Source organism: Adelges cooleyi, unplaced genomic scaffold, assembly GCF_023614345.1.
Source record: "Adelges cooleyi isolate 19-005CV unplaced genomic scaffold, UGA_ACOO_1.1 ACOO_flye_CR_arks_rails_tigmint_CR_PRNA_55, whole genome shotgun sequence".
Lineage (NCBI taxonomy): Eukaryota > Metazoa > Arthropoda > Insecta > Hemiptera > Adelgidae > Adelges > Adelges cooleyi.
Window position 1 is genome coordinate 286,545 of NW_026096241.1, and position 18,682 is coordinate 305,226.

The 18,682-nt window shown below is 30.2% G+C and overlaps 1 protein-coding gene across 1 annotated transcript in view; it reads right to left on the minus strand.

The window, feature by feature from the left end:
- LOC126842553 (ATP-binding cassette sub-family G member 1-like) overlaps positions 1-18,625 on the minus strand; it is a 36,575-nt gene extending 17,950 nt beyond the window's left edge. The window contains exons 1-2 of the mRNA XM_050579568.1: positions 18,177-18,625; positions 3,940-4,261 (exon numbers count right to left, since the gene is read on the minus strand). Coding sequence (XP_050435525.1) covers positions 3,940-4,048 — 109 coding nt within the window. The 5' untranslated portion in view covers positions 4,049-4,261; positions 18,177-18,625. The remainder of the gene's footprint in view (positions 1-3,939; positions 4,262-18,176) is intronic.
- Between the last annotated feature and the right edge of the window lie 57 nt (positions 18,626-18,682).

Consider the following 18,682-nt stretch of genomic DNA (forward strand, 5'->3'; position numbering starts at 1 on the left):
CTTTTCAACTGTCCCTCTCTCCTCCCCAGTCGTAGCCCACTTTTTCCTCTCCTCTCCTCCAGTATTACACTAGTTTTGATGGTACACTTTAATAGACACTAAAATGGGTCATTTATTAACAGACAAATATTATCTATATATTTATAATATACCACTATAATATAACGGTGTAATTATTGTATACTTTTTGGACAACCGGGTGACCCTGTAATACTAACAATCTCGGACCTATTTACCGGCCTGTATAATTTTCGTGAAATCGCATACAACGCATAAAATTTATATAAATTCGAACACGATCAAAAAGGGTCGTTAAAATTAATTGGATTGTTAATAGTGTTTACATTAAAAATAAAAACTTGAACCCTATTATAAGAAATTAAACTGGTAATTTATTTTTTATTAGACAATTTTATTTTTACTTTGCCAAATAAATAATTATGCCTAACCCGGTATACCTAATAATTGTTTAACATGCGACAGCGCATAATATTTGTGCTGTAATTGCGCACTCAGGCGGTATAAGCTATAGAAAAAAACTTAAACAGTTAAAAAAACCTCAAACGCAATTGTTCGTGTGAGTTTTTTGTTGATACAATAAAACATAGGAATTATATAATAACGTAACAAACGTATTATATCCACACACGGATCGCTGTTGATAAATTTTTAGGCTGTAAAATTTAAGTCCTATTACACAGCTTATATTATTCTACAGATTACTATAATCATGTGCTACTTTTCCTAGTTGTTTCTTCACAGTTACTCCGTAACTAGGTTTCTACGTTTTCCCTCTTGAAGTCGTCCTTTCATTATTTTATGTACACTTTTGTCCCGCACCGACCGAACGGTTATATAACGAACGCAGCCAAGTATAATAATATTATATTTATTATGGTAGGAAAATGATCGGCTGTGTTAAAAAGAAACGGGTAGCGTAGAATTTTTTTAAATATAATTCCAACTGAGTGAGTGATTGAGTGACCTTTGATTGTCCCAAACTGGTTTACTCCGATGTGTTAAATATTCAGGAAATCTCTGTACAATAGTGTGTAACATATATTATATTTTTGTACAGCTGATATAAAAGTTGGTTTGCAACAATTTTTCGAATGAGAAAATGGCGAGGTAAATTATTTCATACTCATGCATATTATAAAAACAAAAAAGAATACCTAAAAAATATTCAAAAACACATCTTTGAGCACACAACGTTGTTTAATTTCGTACATGTTTATTTACTTAAAAAAAATATATATATATTAATAAACAAGATGTTGTAATTTAAAAAAAAGTAGTTTATAATCTCGATTAAATAGCTGGTTCTTTAACTATTATGTAAATTACAATATAATATATAACAGGAATAATAATGTCTAAGCCCGTGATTAAGTCCTATCGTTATTATATCTTATAAGATATATTCTATGATGTTTGAAATATCTGTATTAGACATCAATTATGATATTTTTTTTTGTGGTAACACAATGTTAGTATACACAAATGACATAATCATTAAGGCTCGCATTTTACTTCATGTTTTAATTCAATTAACCCAATTTACACAATTGTTTACCACAATTTAGTATATTACCATGAGATAGTAGTAATTTTTTTTTACCTATAATATACTATGCCAATAATGTGATTACGTTATACCTTTTTTATAATTTTATATATAAAAAATCTTATTACAATTATTCCAAAGAGGTCAAAAGTAGAGTAATTTTTTTTAATCGCATAAACACAAATTTTAGAGTAAATCATTTTTAATGCGCATTCATATGAATTTTCTAGTTCATAAACATCCGATCCCTAAATCCTAATCATTATAATAACAGTCCAATAATAAATAGATCATATATTTGTTTTCCATAAATATTTTAGCATAACCTAGAATTAACATCAGACAAAAAACGAATTTGTTAAAAAAAAACCGAGCAATAGACATTAATATTATACGTAAGATGTCGACGACCGCGTTATTCTTTTGAAAAAAAAAAGATTTTTTTTGTTGAAAATAATACACAATTATAATAACAATAGATATAATAATTGTTATTAGGCTGTTGTGTATACTAATATAGATGACTATAATTTAATTGTGTGCTCGTCGGAAAAAAAAAATGATAAAACGACGTCGACTTAATAAAAAATCAAAGTGTGAAGGTTAAAATATGTAATTTACAGTGTTATTAATAGAGCGTTATTACATTTTTATGAGGCAACTATAGTATTTCCGTATGAATTTTGCGTTAAAAACGATACACATAGCTGAAAGATATATCTTATAATATAGAGCTTAGGAAATCATATATAATTCACAAAATACACTGGCCTGATCTTGCCGACCTTGAATTTTTTGTAAGAAAGACCACACTATTACAGCCATTGACGTATTCAACACGAACACACTATAGACATTTATAAAAATACAATATGTGTGTCTATACGACTTTCTCTTTCGTTGATATTTAAAATATGATTATGGCAGAATAATATAATAATAATAATAATACAAAATGTTTAGTAATACTCGAGTTTTCCGTTTCAATTGTCTGTGGTTTCAAACCCGAGGCAACGTTTCGCTATATTTCGAGGGCAGAGATAAAAAAAAAAAAAAACGTTTGTGCATGAATAAAAAAATAATACATTTAGTATAAAAAGTTAGTCGTTGTTTTGTACATGGTATTTCAACATTAAGAAACTTTTACAGCAGTGATGGCTCGCGATCATGGGTAGATTTAAATAATGATTATGGTAGTTATTATAATATACTAGGACCTATTTTTAGAAGTGACTGAATCATCATCTTAAATTATAAAAGCACTTTAATTGTTTAATTATCGTTTTTTGTTTGGACCACTCGGACATTAGAGAGAATGGGTCTTCCCAACTTCCCTTCTCCACCCTCTTCGTCCAACTACCGAGCCTAAGGCCGACTAAAATTGGATAAATTATAAATAATATATGGAATAGCACTTTAGTTTCAATACTATTAGGCCTTCCAAATTGGTATATGATTTGTTTTTTTTGTATTGTTTTGTTCGGAGTTAATTAAATTTAAGAATAAAAATTTACAATTTAATATATTGCCAAGTGATGAATAATAATATGGTTGTTTATACTCGATGATTAACCATTGCTCACTTGAAAAACGTCATACCAAATGGTTTCCGGTAATGAAATTACAAAACTATATTGTTGTTTGTAGGTACTTAAAACGACTGTCAAGTATAAACCTTTTTGTCCGGTCACTATCGACGACGTCATAACAATATATTGACTTAATGACAAGGCACGAGAATTATTCAAATATAATTATTAATTTTGACAATATTGAAAACAAAATCGTTGAATAGCTGATGACCCTTGGCTTGTGATCTGTAAAAAATTATGTCGATTATGACTAAACCGTCGAAAACAAAAACGATTTGCATACAATAGAGGATCAGCAGATCAATTTATTGTAATGTATTCTAGATTCGACAGTGTTGTGACAGCAAACCGATGACAAGCAAGCCATCGTCAATAAAAAAAAAAAAATACTAAACGTGTAAAAAAAAAGGAGTTTCGTAATGGTGTGTTACAGAATTTTGTTTTAACGATGGGTTTAATAAATACAAAACTAATTAGTGGAAAGGGTGGACGCTAGCCGGTAACTACTTGGTCGGGCTTAAAAACGAAACATTCATTTTTTTGTTGGTCGTGTCGTGAGCATTAACAGGTCATACACTATAAAAAAAATAATATATTAAATTATATTATACTACACAAACAGTAGGTCAATGCTGTACAAGGTTATGCCGCGGCGGCGGCATACGGGTGCGATTGTGTAACTATCCTATACACGGCCTATACTGTGTTGTTACCACCGACTCTGGTAGAAAAACAATAAAAAAAAACACCATTATTATTATCATTGCAGTCGTTGTTTACCTTTGTGGAATGTGCCGACGTCCACGGAGAAGACTATATCCTTGAAAGTGATGTCGATGGGGTTGTTTTTGGGCAGGTGCATGAGCACCATGCGATTGGCCGAAGACATTTTTCCAAGGGTTGTGCTGGTGCCGCTTTTTTCGACTTGAGTTTGGCGATCGGTCGTGTACAGAGTTAAGAAGGCCGTACCGGTGGTGGTTTACCGTCGAGTTTCATCTACAACCGCAGAAACGTTACGCTACACAACATAACAACTGAACGGTATTTGAACTGGCTCCAGCACTTGGATATGTACACCCACACACACACACACTCGACGACCCTGGAAAACAAGTAAACGTCAGGGTTGAAAACGATTTTTGTTTGGGGTAAAAATTGCATTCTCCCTACATCCAGTTTGCATAAAACATATATTGAGGGTGAGCTCGCAGGACAATTCGTTAAGGGTACCATTTTTAATAGTTTTTCCTTTTTGGGAGACACTCTAGTTTATGTCACTTATTTCACAATAGCTCCATCGAAACTTAAACGGTTTTGTCGGTAACCAGTTTTGGATAATTACTTATAGTTACTAGTTTCAAAAATTTAAGAGGAGAGATGTAGCGGACTCCACCCTTCCAACGTCCTAAATTTTAAACTTTAAAAGTAATTATTTAAAACTGGTTATCGACCAGTCAACATGTTCGGCGAATTATTATTATTAATTTAAAAATTTAGTTAAGTATACACGTTACCGTTTAAGTTTCATAAGATGATGGCGCTCTGGGAAATAAAATATAAAATAAAAATTGCATCAGTTTTGTTAAGTAATTTAAATATCATAAGATACCTAATTATTTATATGTTTTTGTTACATTACAAAATATTAATTCCATCAATTCGATTACTTTTATTAAAACAAAAAATTAAATGCCTACAACTGTAAAATCGTATAATGTAAACTTCTAGGTAATTACCAACTCTCGTTTTAATTATTGCGTAATAGGTGCGTATGAAAATAATAAGTTAATAATGAAATTAATAATACATAATTAGTATTACACTTATGAAAAAATATACTATTAGTATTTTATATAGTCATTATTTCTGTTGGAAAATATAGTATTTCAAAAAGGTCGTCAGATAATTATATTACCTAGGTATTGCATACCTTACTACCTTCTTCATTCTTCTGCTAATGTTTTTATAACATTGAATGTATAGATCCTGATCATTTTTCAATCTCATTTTTAAAGCAAATGTAACTCGTGTAACCTGACTCACACAGTTCCTATCATATCTGTTCCTTATCAATCTCCGTTCTTATCACTATCATTTTTCTTATCAGTCGATTTGAGCTAGACAAGAGCTGCTGCTGGTTATACACTTTTATTTATTATTGTTTTGAACAAGAACAGACCAAACTGATTGTTTTTCTGTTGATTTTGCTACCGTCCATCCAATTCGTGTAATCGAACCAAGTGGTATTACGAAAATTAATGTGACGTTAGACTGACAGCGATATGTCGAATCGTGCAAATAATAAAAGAAGAAGCCTTGTCCTCGGGCCATCATCGTGGTATAATATAATAGTAATAATATGACGGTGATCATTCCAAGTTGTTTATAGCGAAATACCATATTGGTATCGATAATTATACCGCCTACGGGTTCGGCCGAGCGCGTTGCGTGTAAAAATTATTATTATTATTTTCAAAACGTCAGCGCCGTGTTATTTTTTTATCCCAAGCCAAACCCGTCATCGCCGACCTAGGAGGAAGGGCAGGGGCCGATTGTGATTTATAATATTATATTGAGTTTGCACATTGTAATGGTAAAATTGACGAATGACGATAAATAATAATAATTAAAGCCAAATATTTGTTTAGGACCATAAGAAGATTCTCTTAATCTCGACGACGGACATAAACGTCCGATGAATTATTCATATAAAAATATTATTTCGTTTAAAAGCACTCCGAGATACATTTGACGTCCGCTAACAAGGTTATCGTCCATCGAGGAGTTTTACATTTCTTTTTTTTATAGGCACCATATTTTTCGTTTAATTTACATAATATATAAATCGTTGAAGTGCATTTGCAGTGTCGATAGTGTCGGGTTCAATCTCCTCGATGGTATTTCCTCAAGTAAACATATCATTTAGTACTAAACGTAGTCAAGTGCTAGTTTTGACGATGCATTCTCACAGTTCAAACGGCTATAACAAAAATAATAACGTTCAATAAAGACCAAATGGAATGTACCTATTGGTGTGATAATGGTAATATTCGTTTAGGTGAAAATAGCGCGATTTTCGACAGCCAGTTTTGCTCTAATGAGCTTGAATTTTTAAAATTAACATAATTTACTGTTAATGTTTTAGTTTCATCACAACGACTTAACCGATTTAGAGCCAGACACGGCTTTATTTTTATACGCTGATAAAAAAAAAGCTATGAGATTCGGTTTTTTGCAATTTTTATTTTGCAACTAAGATGGTACTGAAAAACAGATTAAAAAAAAACATTAAAAACGTTTTATGTAAGTATATGTATATTTTATAGCTACATTTTATTTTTTACATAGTTTACAACACAAGATTTTACCACAACATTAAAAATACTTTGTTCTCGCTAAATCTAAACTGGTATTGCAATGTTGTGAAACAAGTCAAATTTTCAAAAAAATAACTGCTCAAAAACGGGTTTTGGATATTTTTCAGTGAACAGTTGACGATGTTTTATGCAAATAAACATTTTCAAAGATAAAAGCGATAAAAAAAGGAACTATTAACTGATATTCATCAGTCAAAACTAGTGGACGTTATTGTAATGAAAATTGTTATTAGTATAATTGAACAGCATAATAAATCAACGTAAAACTGTTATAGCATAAATAAGGAATGTCATTCTAGACTGACCGTTGATTGTGTGTGTATGGGCTATGGCAATCATCAGTCATCAATCAAAATGTCAATCCATATGATAGTCATTCCTTGAGCGATAGTGTATGGTCCACTTTATATAAGTTTTGAAATAAAACAAAAACCGTTGTTCAATTGTTTTTGAATGGGAGTTTGAAGTCATTACAATGAGCCAAAAAGCCAGCTGAAAACAGTATCGTCGTTTATCATTCAAGAACCAGGGACTGAACACTCTCAAAGTTTAACACTAAAAAACGTGAAGGCCATCTTCTCATTTAATGTCATTTCTATACACTAGTTGTGTATGGATAACGTTAGGACAAACGATAAAGATGGCGGCCTCCATCAGAAAATCGTTGTTTCCATTAAGGAGAATGTAAAGTACCAAATTTTATACAAATGAAGACTCAAACGAGAAGTCATGACTAACAGGTCGATTTTTTAGCGTTTTCCTATAACAAATTGAACGGAAGCTTAATAAAAAAATTGGCCCTTAACAAATAGTCCTTTCCGTTCCACTCAAGACGCGTCCTCTCTGATTTAACCTGGTAGAACCTTGTGGAAACAATGACGGTGGCGCCAAAAACGACCGGGTACAAACACATTGGCAAAGTCGTTTTCCATTCGCAAAAAACATAAAAAATGATACTTTACATGTAAAAAAAAAAAAACACATAAAAGTTAAGCAACACCGACGTTAATGTTTCTGTAGCGTCCGTTTAGGACTGGTTTCACCGGCGGTGAGGCTGAGAGAGCATGTGCGTGTACCTATATTATTATACCTACCTACCTACCTACCTACACGAATGTGTCGACACGGCAGCCGTTGTGCCAATCTCCACCGGGTGTTGCCCAACACCACCGACACACATCTCTTTCGAGTCTGTCCGGGGCACCGACAGACACAATCCCCCAGCACCATCATCGTGTGTTATTTATCATTTGCGAAACGACCCGGTCATACTTAGGTATAATATACGTTGACGGGCGATCCATTTTGTTGATGATTAGCAACAATTGATGTTAATTGATGTGCCCTACTACTCGACCGTGGTGGTATACCGTGTTAGGTACACCAATTATTGCACTTGTGTTGATCCGAAAAAAAAATATATGTACAATATTATCATGTCTCGCGCTGTGTGTTGTGCAAGTACACCTAAGCACAGATCGGGTTTATTTACAGTAATTATTAACAGACTGCAGTTGTATTGTCACACTGCGGATCTCCATAACGATTCGGTGACATGGTGTTTATTTTTATTTTTAAACCGACCATATTATAGAATATATTTTTTCCTTCGCGCGCTATCGTGAAAACGAGATGTGAAGTGAGAAAAAAAAATAACCACCGCGTGTTTGCCGGTCAACAACAAATACCGGCTATAAAACATTATAATATTATTATTATCATCATCATCATCATCAACTTTACGACGTTGCCCGACAACGGTATTACAAAATATTCACTAAAACGCGGCTGGTACACACGCAATTGTAAAAAAAAATTCCTGCACGCCAAAAACAACAGAACGAATAAATTATTCATATTATTAAGATTGTGACCGATAAGAATTTCTGTACCCACAGCGACCATATAATTAATGTTCATAAACTCGTTTTGAAGTGGGATCACGGCGGAATCTTATCAACTTGTGTAGTTTTCCGTATAAAACCAACAAACCACTGTTTTGCTAAGATATGTAACAAAAAGTACTGTCGATAATTATAGCATTGAATATATTTTTTTAAATTTAAATCCGGCGTTTAAGTCTCCAGAGCCAATGTCTCATTTCTGGTCAAAAAAAAAACTAGTCGGGCCGATATAATAGCACCACTAGAATCGCATTTTAAATCCACCACTTCATATGTTACTTTATTGATCATATAATAGAAACAAGGGAACTAATTAAACTTATACCTTTGTCTGGCTATCTATAAAACAACCTCTGTAACTAATAGAATAGATGGAATAATATCAATAGAAAACATTAATTTCTATTGAGCATTGTATATAACGCGGACCCTTACTGTGTTAATTGCACACACACACACACAAGCTTCTGTAAATATGCATTGAATCTAATTTATTAACTAATTACAATTCGAGATTACATAATATCAGATTATTATGTACTTATAAATGCGTATTATTAAAATACTTTTTTAAACATACTATTTAGAGGAATAATTGTAGTTAAGAATAAATTCAACACTAAAATAATCACTTCTTAGATTTAAATTAGCAATAAAACAATAAACGATTATTCCAAGGTTTTTTAAAAAAAAAAAATTAAAATGAAAAATTGTGTTCTAATGAATTAATATAATTTGAACATTCATATTTAGTGATTAGTTGGCAAGTTCGCACGTAAATAATTAGCTGATTGAATAATTAAAAACAAATTTCAAAGTCCTTGTAAGTGTCAGGGTAATACCTATTTTAAAGACGTCCTACCTAGAAAGGATATTATTTCAAATTGAAAGCAAATGATGATTACTGTGCGATTAGTCTAATCATTGTTACTGTTTCGATCTATGGCCTATTCCCTAAACAATAAGACACTGGTAGTATATTAATTGCCAAACTCTCAAATTATGGGCAATCACATGTATGTGGGCGTTGGAAGTATGCTTATCAAAGCTATCGATATAACCCAAGGTTGAGTAAACCAGTTTTATCAGAATAGGTCGTAAAAAAATAATCAATACACTACTTTTCAAATAGTTAAATTAAATCCAGCTTAATAAGCACATGTATACATATTAACGGATACTTATTGTTGTGTAACTAAGTCGCAAAGAAGACATCATTTTGATTAATTATAATTCAGAAAACAAGTATTTATTTACTTTTGTGTCCTTCGGTTTTTTCTCGTTTTCATAAAAATTCATCATTATGACTTCCGGCAATTGGATGTTAATTCCAAAATGGAATAATATACTTTTTATAATGGAAAAAATTATTATCCACTTATTATTTGTTTTATTTTATCATACTTGTTGGAAAAAAATTGAATGTAAATAAAAACATATATTTTATTTGCAAATACAATGTAGAATAACTAGTTCTTTTTATAAATTATCCAGTAAAAAAATACAAAGGCATAAACTTCCGGCTTTATTATTTACAATTAACAGGTTTTAATAAATTTCGACCGTGTCAATTTATTTTCAGGTTAATTTTTTTATAAAATTTAGGATATATTTTTTAACTTATTACAAGGAACACTGAAATAAATTTTTTTGTTCACGATTTTTGCAACGCACGTTGTAATGAATTGTTTATAGGTGTAATCTTAGTTCTTAATACTGTAAAATTTAAATTACTTTTTGTATTTAACGATCATATATTGCTGAATTACACGCACTCTGCATATTATGGTGTTGTGTAATAAAATAATATGATACCGGGTCGTTAACAACTGTTGTATAAATATAATTTTATACGAATTTATTGGTTGCTTACTTCAAAATAATCATAATATAAATTCGTTTTTAATTGTTATTGGTATGTAGTTAAAATGACAATCGTCAATAGTGCTACAAGGTAATGCAATAATCGTGTTCTTATCTGCGGTCGAGTAGAAACGAATAAATCAGTTTTATTTAAACTTGAAATATAATAATGCGCTATTATAATATAATAATATGATGCCAGTCACATATTCATTGCCGCAGTACAATAAAAACGTCGCCTTAATATGAAAACTAAGTAGTGTGCACGTTTTGAATCGTTGGTTTATATTATGTGCGAACCGCACACCTAACTGCTGTAAGTAAAAATAGTAACCCAATCGATTTTATTGAAATTTTAAAAAAAAAAAAAAGTAGAAAATCGCAAAATGTGCACTTATGCATGGAAGACACGCAGTGCACAACTATTTAATTGTTGGCTATTGACCGTTCTCTGTCTGTATATTTGATTTATTAAAACAATATGTGATACACGGTAATTCGTCCAATAGCCGTCGTTATTATCATAATAAAACACATAGAATATTTAAATTAACTCAGCCGTGTACATTGTATGATATTTTAAGGTTACTTATGACGTTACAATCAAGTAATAAGGTTAAATATTAAAAATCTCCCATCGTCCGTGCTTCACGTGTCCGATGGTCTTGTACGATCAAGGAAAAAAAAACACGACACGAATTTTAATGAAACCCTCTCATCTAGTAGTGTAGTGTCCAGATGAAACATAAATTTCATTGAACACCACCGTTGGTTTGAAATGTGTTACACATGGCACCTAAAGCAATAAATTCGAATAACCGATACAAGCGATTATAACCCTCGTTATAAGCGTTTCAAAAAACCGTGGACAAATGCATAACAAAGAAAATACCTTAAGAGTAACCTCCCCTCCCCTAAAAAAAAAAAAAAAATAAACCTTCAAACTTGTCCTCTCGTACCATAAGTTGGTACAAGGTATATTATGTGCCTATGGCGAGTATAATTTATTTTAATTTTTCACCAATAATCTAGATTTGATTAATACTAAATACTAAATAATAGATAAATTAAAAATTTGTATTTTCAGCATTGTTTTCATTGAGAAGTAAAAAAATTGGTTCAATCAAACATACTTCATAGTAAATAATATTATTATTATATAACTGTTACATATAAAATGTAATACGTTATAATAATTATATGATTATTACTTAATTTAAAATATACTTAGTAAATAAAATAAAGTTTTAATTTTAGATTCAAACCCGTTTGGCACGTTTTGGTACCACCATTTAACAATAATAATGGCCTACTCCATATTATAGATAATAATAGTTTTTTTTTACATATGACTATTAAAAATAGGTTTATATATTATTTAAATGTTTTTAAGATACTTTAACACAGTACAAGTTGTAAACAAAATTTCAAAATTTGTAGGTTTTTCTTTATAAAATTAAAAAGCGATTAAGTTATTAAAAGAAGAGCCGTCTCTACCCAATTATTCAAATGATAATCTATTTTAAGTAAATAATTATTATATTTAAACCGGAAATTGTTAAATAAAATATTAAAATACTGACACCTGTATTTTTTTAACTGCCAAACCAGTTTATAATTTTATTAAGCCAATAACGCAATACATACGGTTTACTTGATTTATTTAAGCAAATTAATGAAGTTACATAGCAGTTTTCGAACAGATACCTGTCGATGTTTCACATTCATGAGTAGGTATAAGAAGACTTAAACCGATAATGTTACAACATATGTAACGTGTATCACTATGATCTGACAGCATTTGCATGCGTTTTACATACACTCTATATAAGTCGGTATGCAACATGTACATAAATCTGTCAGATCATAGTGATACATCCTAACAACCGTGTCTGCGTGTATTACACGGTACACCTGTCCTTTTACCTATTTTACAAATTTATTAGAAATAAGACACATTGCCTTTCGATGGAATAAAAAAATCTACTTAACAACGACAAAAACGACGTAGTTAGCTGTCCATTTATTTAAATTTTCCTTTCTGCGCAAAAAATAACAAATAAAATGAATAAAAGAAATATAATTCAAAAATTACATTTCCTCAAAACTTAGAGGTTAATCGTTGGCTAAAAAAATTAACGCACTATAATGACTAGCGTTTGCTATTATTTACAAGTGTCATAATAATAAATTATTACAATAATAGTTTTGGGTGTAATAATGATACAATAAAATCTACTTTCTCCGTTAAAAAAAAAATGGTAAAATAAACCAAAAGAACAACAAAAACTACAGTTGACGGACCTCTGTCTTGTTTATTGAAACAACGACTTAAAATTCTTAATCAACTCTTTCCTAACTTTGTCTCAGAATTAATAAAGAGGGTCACTTTTTAAAAATATTTTAAGCACAAAATATAATTTCAACATGCCGATTAACATTTTATAAGTTTCTTAAAAGTGATGCACATTGATTAAGTTCTATTTGTTGATTTTATTTTTTATCTTTGTCGTCTAAAATAAATATTTTTTAGACAGTCGAGTTAACGCGTTTTTGACCTTGAAATAATATTATAATAATAGACGCATCATCTCAATATTCATCAACTAAGTAATTCATCTACTAAGCAATTAGTAATGTTGTTTATGTTAATGACAAATTAACAGTGTAGTTTTGGTTTGGTTTAACCATCTCGATGATCCTATTGGACGTCATCATTTTAATAATAACAATTAAGTTTATTGACAAAAAATGACTATTTATTGACCATTTACAAAAATATGTGGTAAAGTTAATCATTATATTTAAATTATGTCTTAACTATTATGTTTTGACTGTGTTTCATTACACAGCATTATGTGTGTTTGTATTGCAAGATAAATTGCATATAATTAATTTTCACTTAGATTCATAATTATTATTTTGCATTTACTCATAATATGTATTACGTTCTGTATTAATTATCATTTTCGTGTTACATTTAGTTTGGTTTTTTTAAATTTTATTTGTACCGCAGTATATTTAAATAAGAATGCATTATGCATTGGTAGGTAAACTGTATCTTAAAGGCAACTCGCAACAGTTCACTTATTTTTTGAATAAAGTTGTTTATTCATTTATTATATCATATTATATTATTTTTCATACATTTTGTTTACAGATAAAGAATCGTTGGTAATAACTAATAAGTAACAACTAGTGGATGTAAAAAAAACTAATAACGTTGCACTTTAAATCTTTATGCATTCAGTGGCAATGCAAACCGGCGTTAACTGCGTCTAACATGTTGGGAACCATAGATTATTTAACCGACACTACTACTACTAGTTTTGCATATTTAACTCATTATTATAATGTATTTTTTTTATTGTTCGCAATTCTAATCTATCGCCGAACAGTATTTGGTTATTTTTTTCTTAGTAATGCATTTTTGAATCGGGTCAAACTTCTTTTTATGCTGCTTAATCAGCCGGTTTCTTCGATTGACCTCATTCGACCACCGTGTGTCACTGCAGTGGTCGCCCGGCTGTTGACGGGCTTAGAAAAATGTTTTGTACTCATCTGCATTGTTATTCACAAGTTTTTTTTTTTACTACTACTTGTTTATCCGAATCGAACATTATACGTATTCATTATGACGATAATAATCGTCATGGGAATCTTATAATATATACTTATGATTTCTTAATAATATGTTAATATAGAGATGAATGAGTGTTTGTGTAATCGAAAACACACATATAAACACACACGGGGCGGCATCGTGTCGTCCACCAAAAGTGGGTTTCAAAAGCAGCTACAACGGATTTTGTAGGTAATAAATCGTGACTTTTTACAATATTATTACCAACTACTATCTTTAATAATTGCGACACATGGCCGGACAAGATTTCATAGACTTAACATTTATACACGTGTATAAATAATATTTTATTAAAACGAGCGAATGTTTATTTTTTATACGGTCAACACAATCCGATGAGACGTTCTAACTTCTACTGCCACTGGAAGTAATAATATATAATATAAATACCGCAAACAAATCTATAGAATACCAGTTTGCTCTCATACACATCGAACGCAACGCACAATTATTATTTTATAATCAATTTCCTTATGCCGACCTTCGGTTAATTCGTCTTCCTTTATTAGTTTTCTATTGCGAATACTCAGAACTAATAATAAAAACTACGATTTAACACAACGTTGAATCATTTCATATTTGTATATATTTTATTAATTAAAATTATAATTGATCACAAGTTGTTGTTCGTAGATTCGATTCGCAAATTAAGAAAACAAATAACAGAGATAACCTAGCCTAATTTAACCACAAAAATTGGTAATGAAATCTAACGTACCTAGGTTGATTTAATTTTTTATTAGAGAAAAATCTAAAAAAATTGTTTGAGAAGAACGGATTCTGTTCTGTATAGATTGCAGGGGGTGATAAAGTTGCGATATAGCGACTTCAAAAATATTTAAGATACGCTTAAACATAAAAAAAAAAAAAAACTTAATATTTGCAAAGCAGCATTACGTGGACACTAATTTCGTGTACGTTGTTTAACAGATTTGTTTAAATTAAGACACCTTGAAAATTGTGAAAATTGTTTGCGACAATTTCAAATAACAATATAAACGTTGGCAAATACAATGTTTAAATATTTTCTTTCCAAGGCAACTAAAATTAAATATAATGACTTTACATATTTTTTTTATTTAACATAATATGAAGTATACATAACCTTCTTCCTTCGATAAATTGTACTTATTATGTTATCTTTTTAATTTTAATAATGTTTTTAAATAAGTGCATCTCAGATTACCATACCGTTCTTGCATATATTATATAAATAGGTGTATCATAATAAGGATATAATAGTTGTACGTATATTATGTTGTAGCATTTACGCGTTTTTATTTCCTCTACAAAAATGATTTCTATGATAGTTTATAAATGTATAGAAAATGGCGTTGTCTAAAAAATGCATTTGTTTCTATAAATTAAAATAACTGTTCAAAAATAAATTTGTATTTTAGCTTTGACGCCAAACTAAGAGTGTATTGAACATATTGAGCTACTTGACCGATTTCTTTAAATCATATTAATATATGAACACTGTAAAGTTTTCTATAGCTCAGAAATGGCACCTACACCAAAATTTAAATGTACAAAGTGAAAATGTATATTGTTTTCAATTTATAAACGAGGCACACAATAAAATCTTTACCGAAAAACAGACAAATTAGTTTTTTCAATATTTGTTTGTGGTATTCTTTTGGTATAAAATTACATATTGATAGATAACCCTATCCTTCCTAAGAAGTAGACATTATTTCGTTTTTTGGTATAGTTTTTGGACTTAGAGGGTACCATACCACATATTTGCAATATTAAAATAAATCTTGATGTTAAGCTAAACTTTTTAAAGTCATACCTTGTAAAAATAATTGACAACGGTATTTAATTTTTATTTCCAAATCGTACAACATGGTTGTTAAGCCATTTTCCTAAGGAATTGAACAGTTTATGCTTAAAATTAAAATTACACAGCATAATTATCAGTGAGAAAGTTATATGAAAATTGATATTATCAGGGTAAAAATATAATATTACATTATGATACCTAGAAGACTGTAGTACTAATTACTATTTACTTCTACTACCGTCTACCTCATCATATATAATATGGCATGTCTAGTTTTTTTTATGCAACTTATTTAATTTATTTCTGCACACCACGTTATCAACTGTGCACAAAAATAGGACAGATTTACATACTGGCATTTTAAAGACGACACACATAGATATTCTATAAATGCTAATGGTTTAAGCAATTTGGTTCCCAGTGCCTAACTCTCTTAGAACCTGATTTAATAAATAAGTTATAAAATGATTAATTGTTTTAATTTTGTTACACTCATTACGTTTTCATATTAGGTATGTATTGTAGGGCGACCAGGTAACACTTTTTAATTGATTCATATTAAATAATATTCAAATGTATTATTTATGAACTATAATATTGAGGTCATCTTGGTGTTTTATAAATAAAATCCTTAGTGTTCTTATACATTTTGATCTATTTAACATGTATGAGGTAATTTGCCCTTATACCATGACTGTAGTCTAAAAAAACGGAATGTAACCAAAAGGACATTTTTCTCATATTTTTATTTTAAAGAGATAAGTGAAAATTGTTTATATATTTTTTATTTACTAAGCTATTTTTTCTCTTACATACAAAAAGTAATTTTTTTACAATCAGTCAAATTATACATATTTTGTTTGTGGAAAAACACTGGGTTTGCGTGAGGGAACCGAGTTTATGAAAAAATGTTGGTGTTTCCACCAATGACATACCACTACAAATACACCTAACCGTCTTGGTTTAGTCGTCTTGACTAAAGGTCTGTAGACATTTTATGTTTTTATATAATTTATAACATTAGGCCTCTGTCATGACTTATTAAGCAAATTTTATGCATAATTACTAATATATGTGTATGTATAATTTACGAAATTAAAATTTATTTATGATAGTCTTAGGGGTCTTAAGTACTAAACATTCAACAGCAAAAAGTGTACACAAGGTTTGTTATGTATTTTCTATAAATATATATGCAAATTATGTTATGAAATACAAATGCACGTACATTTTAAGCATATTTTTGATATTATTATATTATTCAAAAGTTTTCAATACCATTCACACAATTCAACACTTCCTTGTTTCAATATTAATTTTTCATTGTTCAGAACTTTTCTATACAATTTCACATAATTAAATATTTTTATAATTAAAATTCCGTGATTCAAATTGTATTTATTTGTATTCATTTATTTAAATATTTAGCTTTAATGCGGAGCATAGAAGGTATTTTCTTATCCCGTCCAAGGTGACTGATTAAAAGCATTCCTATGGAAGAGTTTTACGAATAAAGCAATCAATATGCGCGAACATAAATTTTCCATTTGGGTATGTATTAATTAGCATTTCAATACATGGATTATTAATATTTAAATAAAATCGAATAGTCGTTGTTTTTTCTGTTGAGAATATAAAAAAAAACAATATTGTTAGGTTTTACCGATATGGTTTCAAGATTATTGATAACACAAAATAACGCTTGATTAATTACAAAACAATAATAACAGCTGTAGTTGTATATAGCTGTTGAAGGTATAGGTAAGCAATTCTCCTAGATTTGCCCCTCGAAAACGGGCAATAAATTGCAATTGTAATAATATATTAGCTGATGTATTATGATAATAATAATTGAAATAAAAAAAATACAAATCCTAAACGATCAAGTCATAACTCTGAACATTAAACTGCAAGCCGACGTAGACGACACATCATATCATCGGCAGCTGTCGTTTTCGTTTTAATTTTTATGTTTTGGCAATGATATAATAATATACATCTAATATAACGTATCATTATTATACTATTAAATATAAATTCGTACCCACATAAAAAAAAAAAAATGACACGAACGGTAGATAGAGAAAGTGTGTATACCGCGATAACAAACGGTATCAACGGACGCGCGGTTGTGATGATTACAGCGCACGACGGGTTGTTGCGAATATTGCAACGGGAAAGAGAAACGGAGACTTGAAATAAAAAATAAAAAAAAATAATAATAAAAAAACTATACTTCCGATACTAATAGCGTAACGTTATGGAGAGTAAGTGTGTGAGAGAGAGAGAGAGTGTGTGTGTGACTTGTGAGAGAGAGAAAGACACGTGCAATGGGTCGAAGACAAAACTAGTAAAGACGTGATTAGACGGTGTCGTTTCCTTAATAAACACGAGCGTTTTTTTTCTCTCTCTCGACAAATAATATAATATATTATTGTTACCTGATTAAATAATACTTTGTATCGTATCTGCGTGGATTTTATTCAAATGTATTGTATCCATCAACCGCGGGTGCGATTTGTTTTCAATTACCGTACAAAGTGACAATATTAGGTATTATTGTTGTATGATAAAACAAAAAACGGTCGGTGTGGCGCGATAATTATTTTTCCATCGACAATACAACAAAAAACCGACGGCGGCACATGGATAACGATAATATAGTTTCGTGTACGTGTGTTTTTAGATATATTTGTACTATACTTAGTAAGTAGTTTTAACAGAAAAAAAAAATCCACAATAAATAATAAAAAAAAAAAAACAAAAACGTGCACCGCGATCGGATTACTATTATTATTAACGCGCGTATCGTGAACGTTGGCGACGGCGGTGAACACTGCACTGGTCTGGGCAGCGTTTTGTTTACCTCTGTAAAAGCATCGGTGTTTTTGTTGGATATAATAATAATATAACACTATGGCACTGCAAAGAAACCACGCGAACCGCG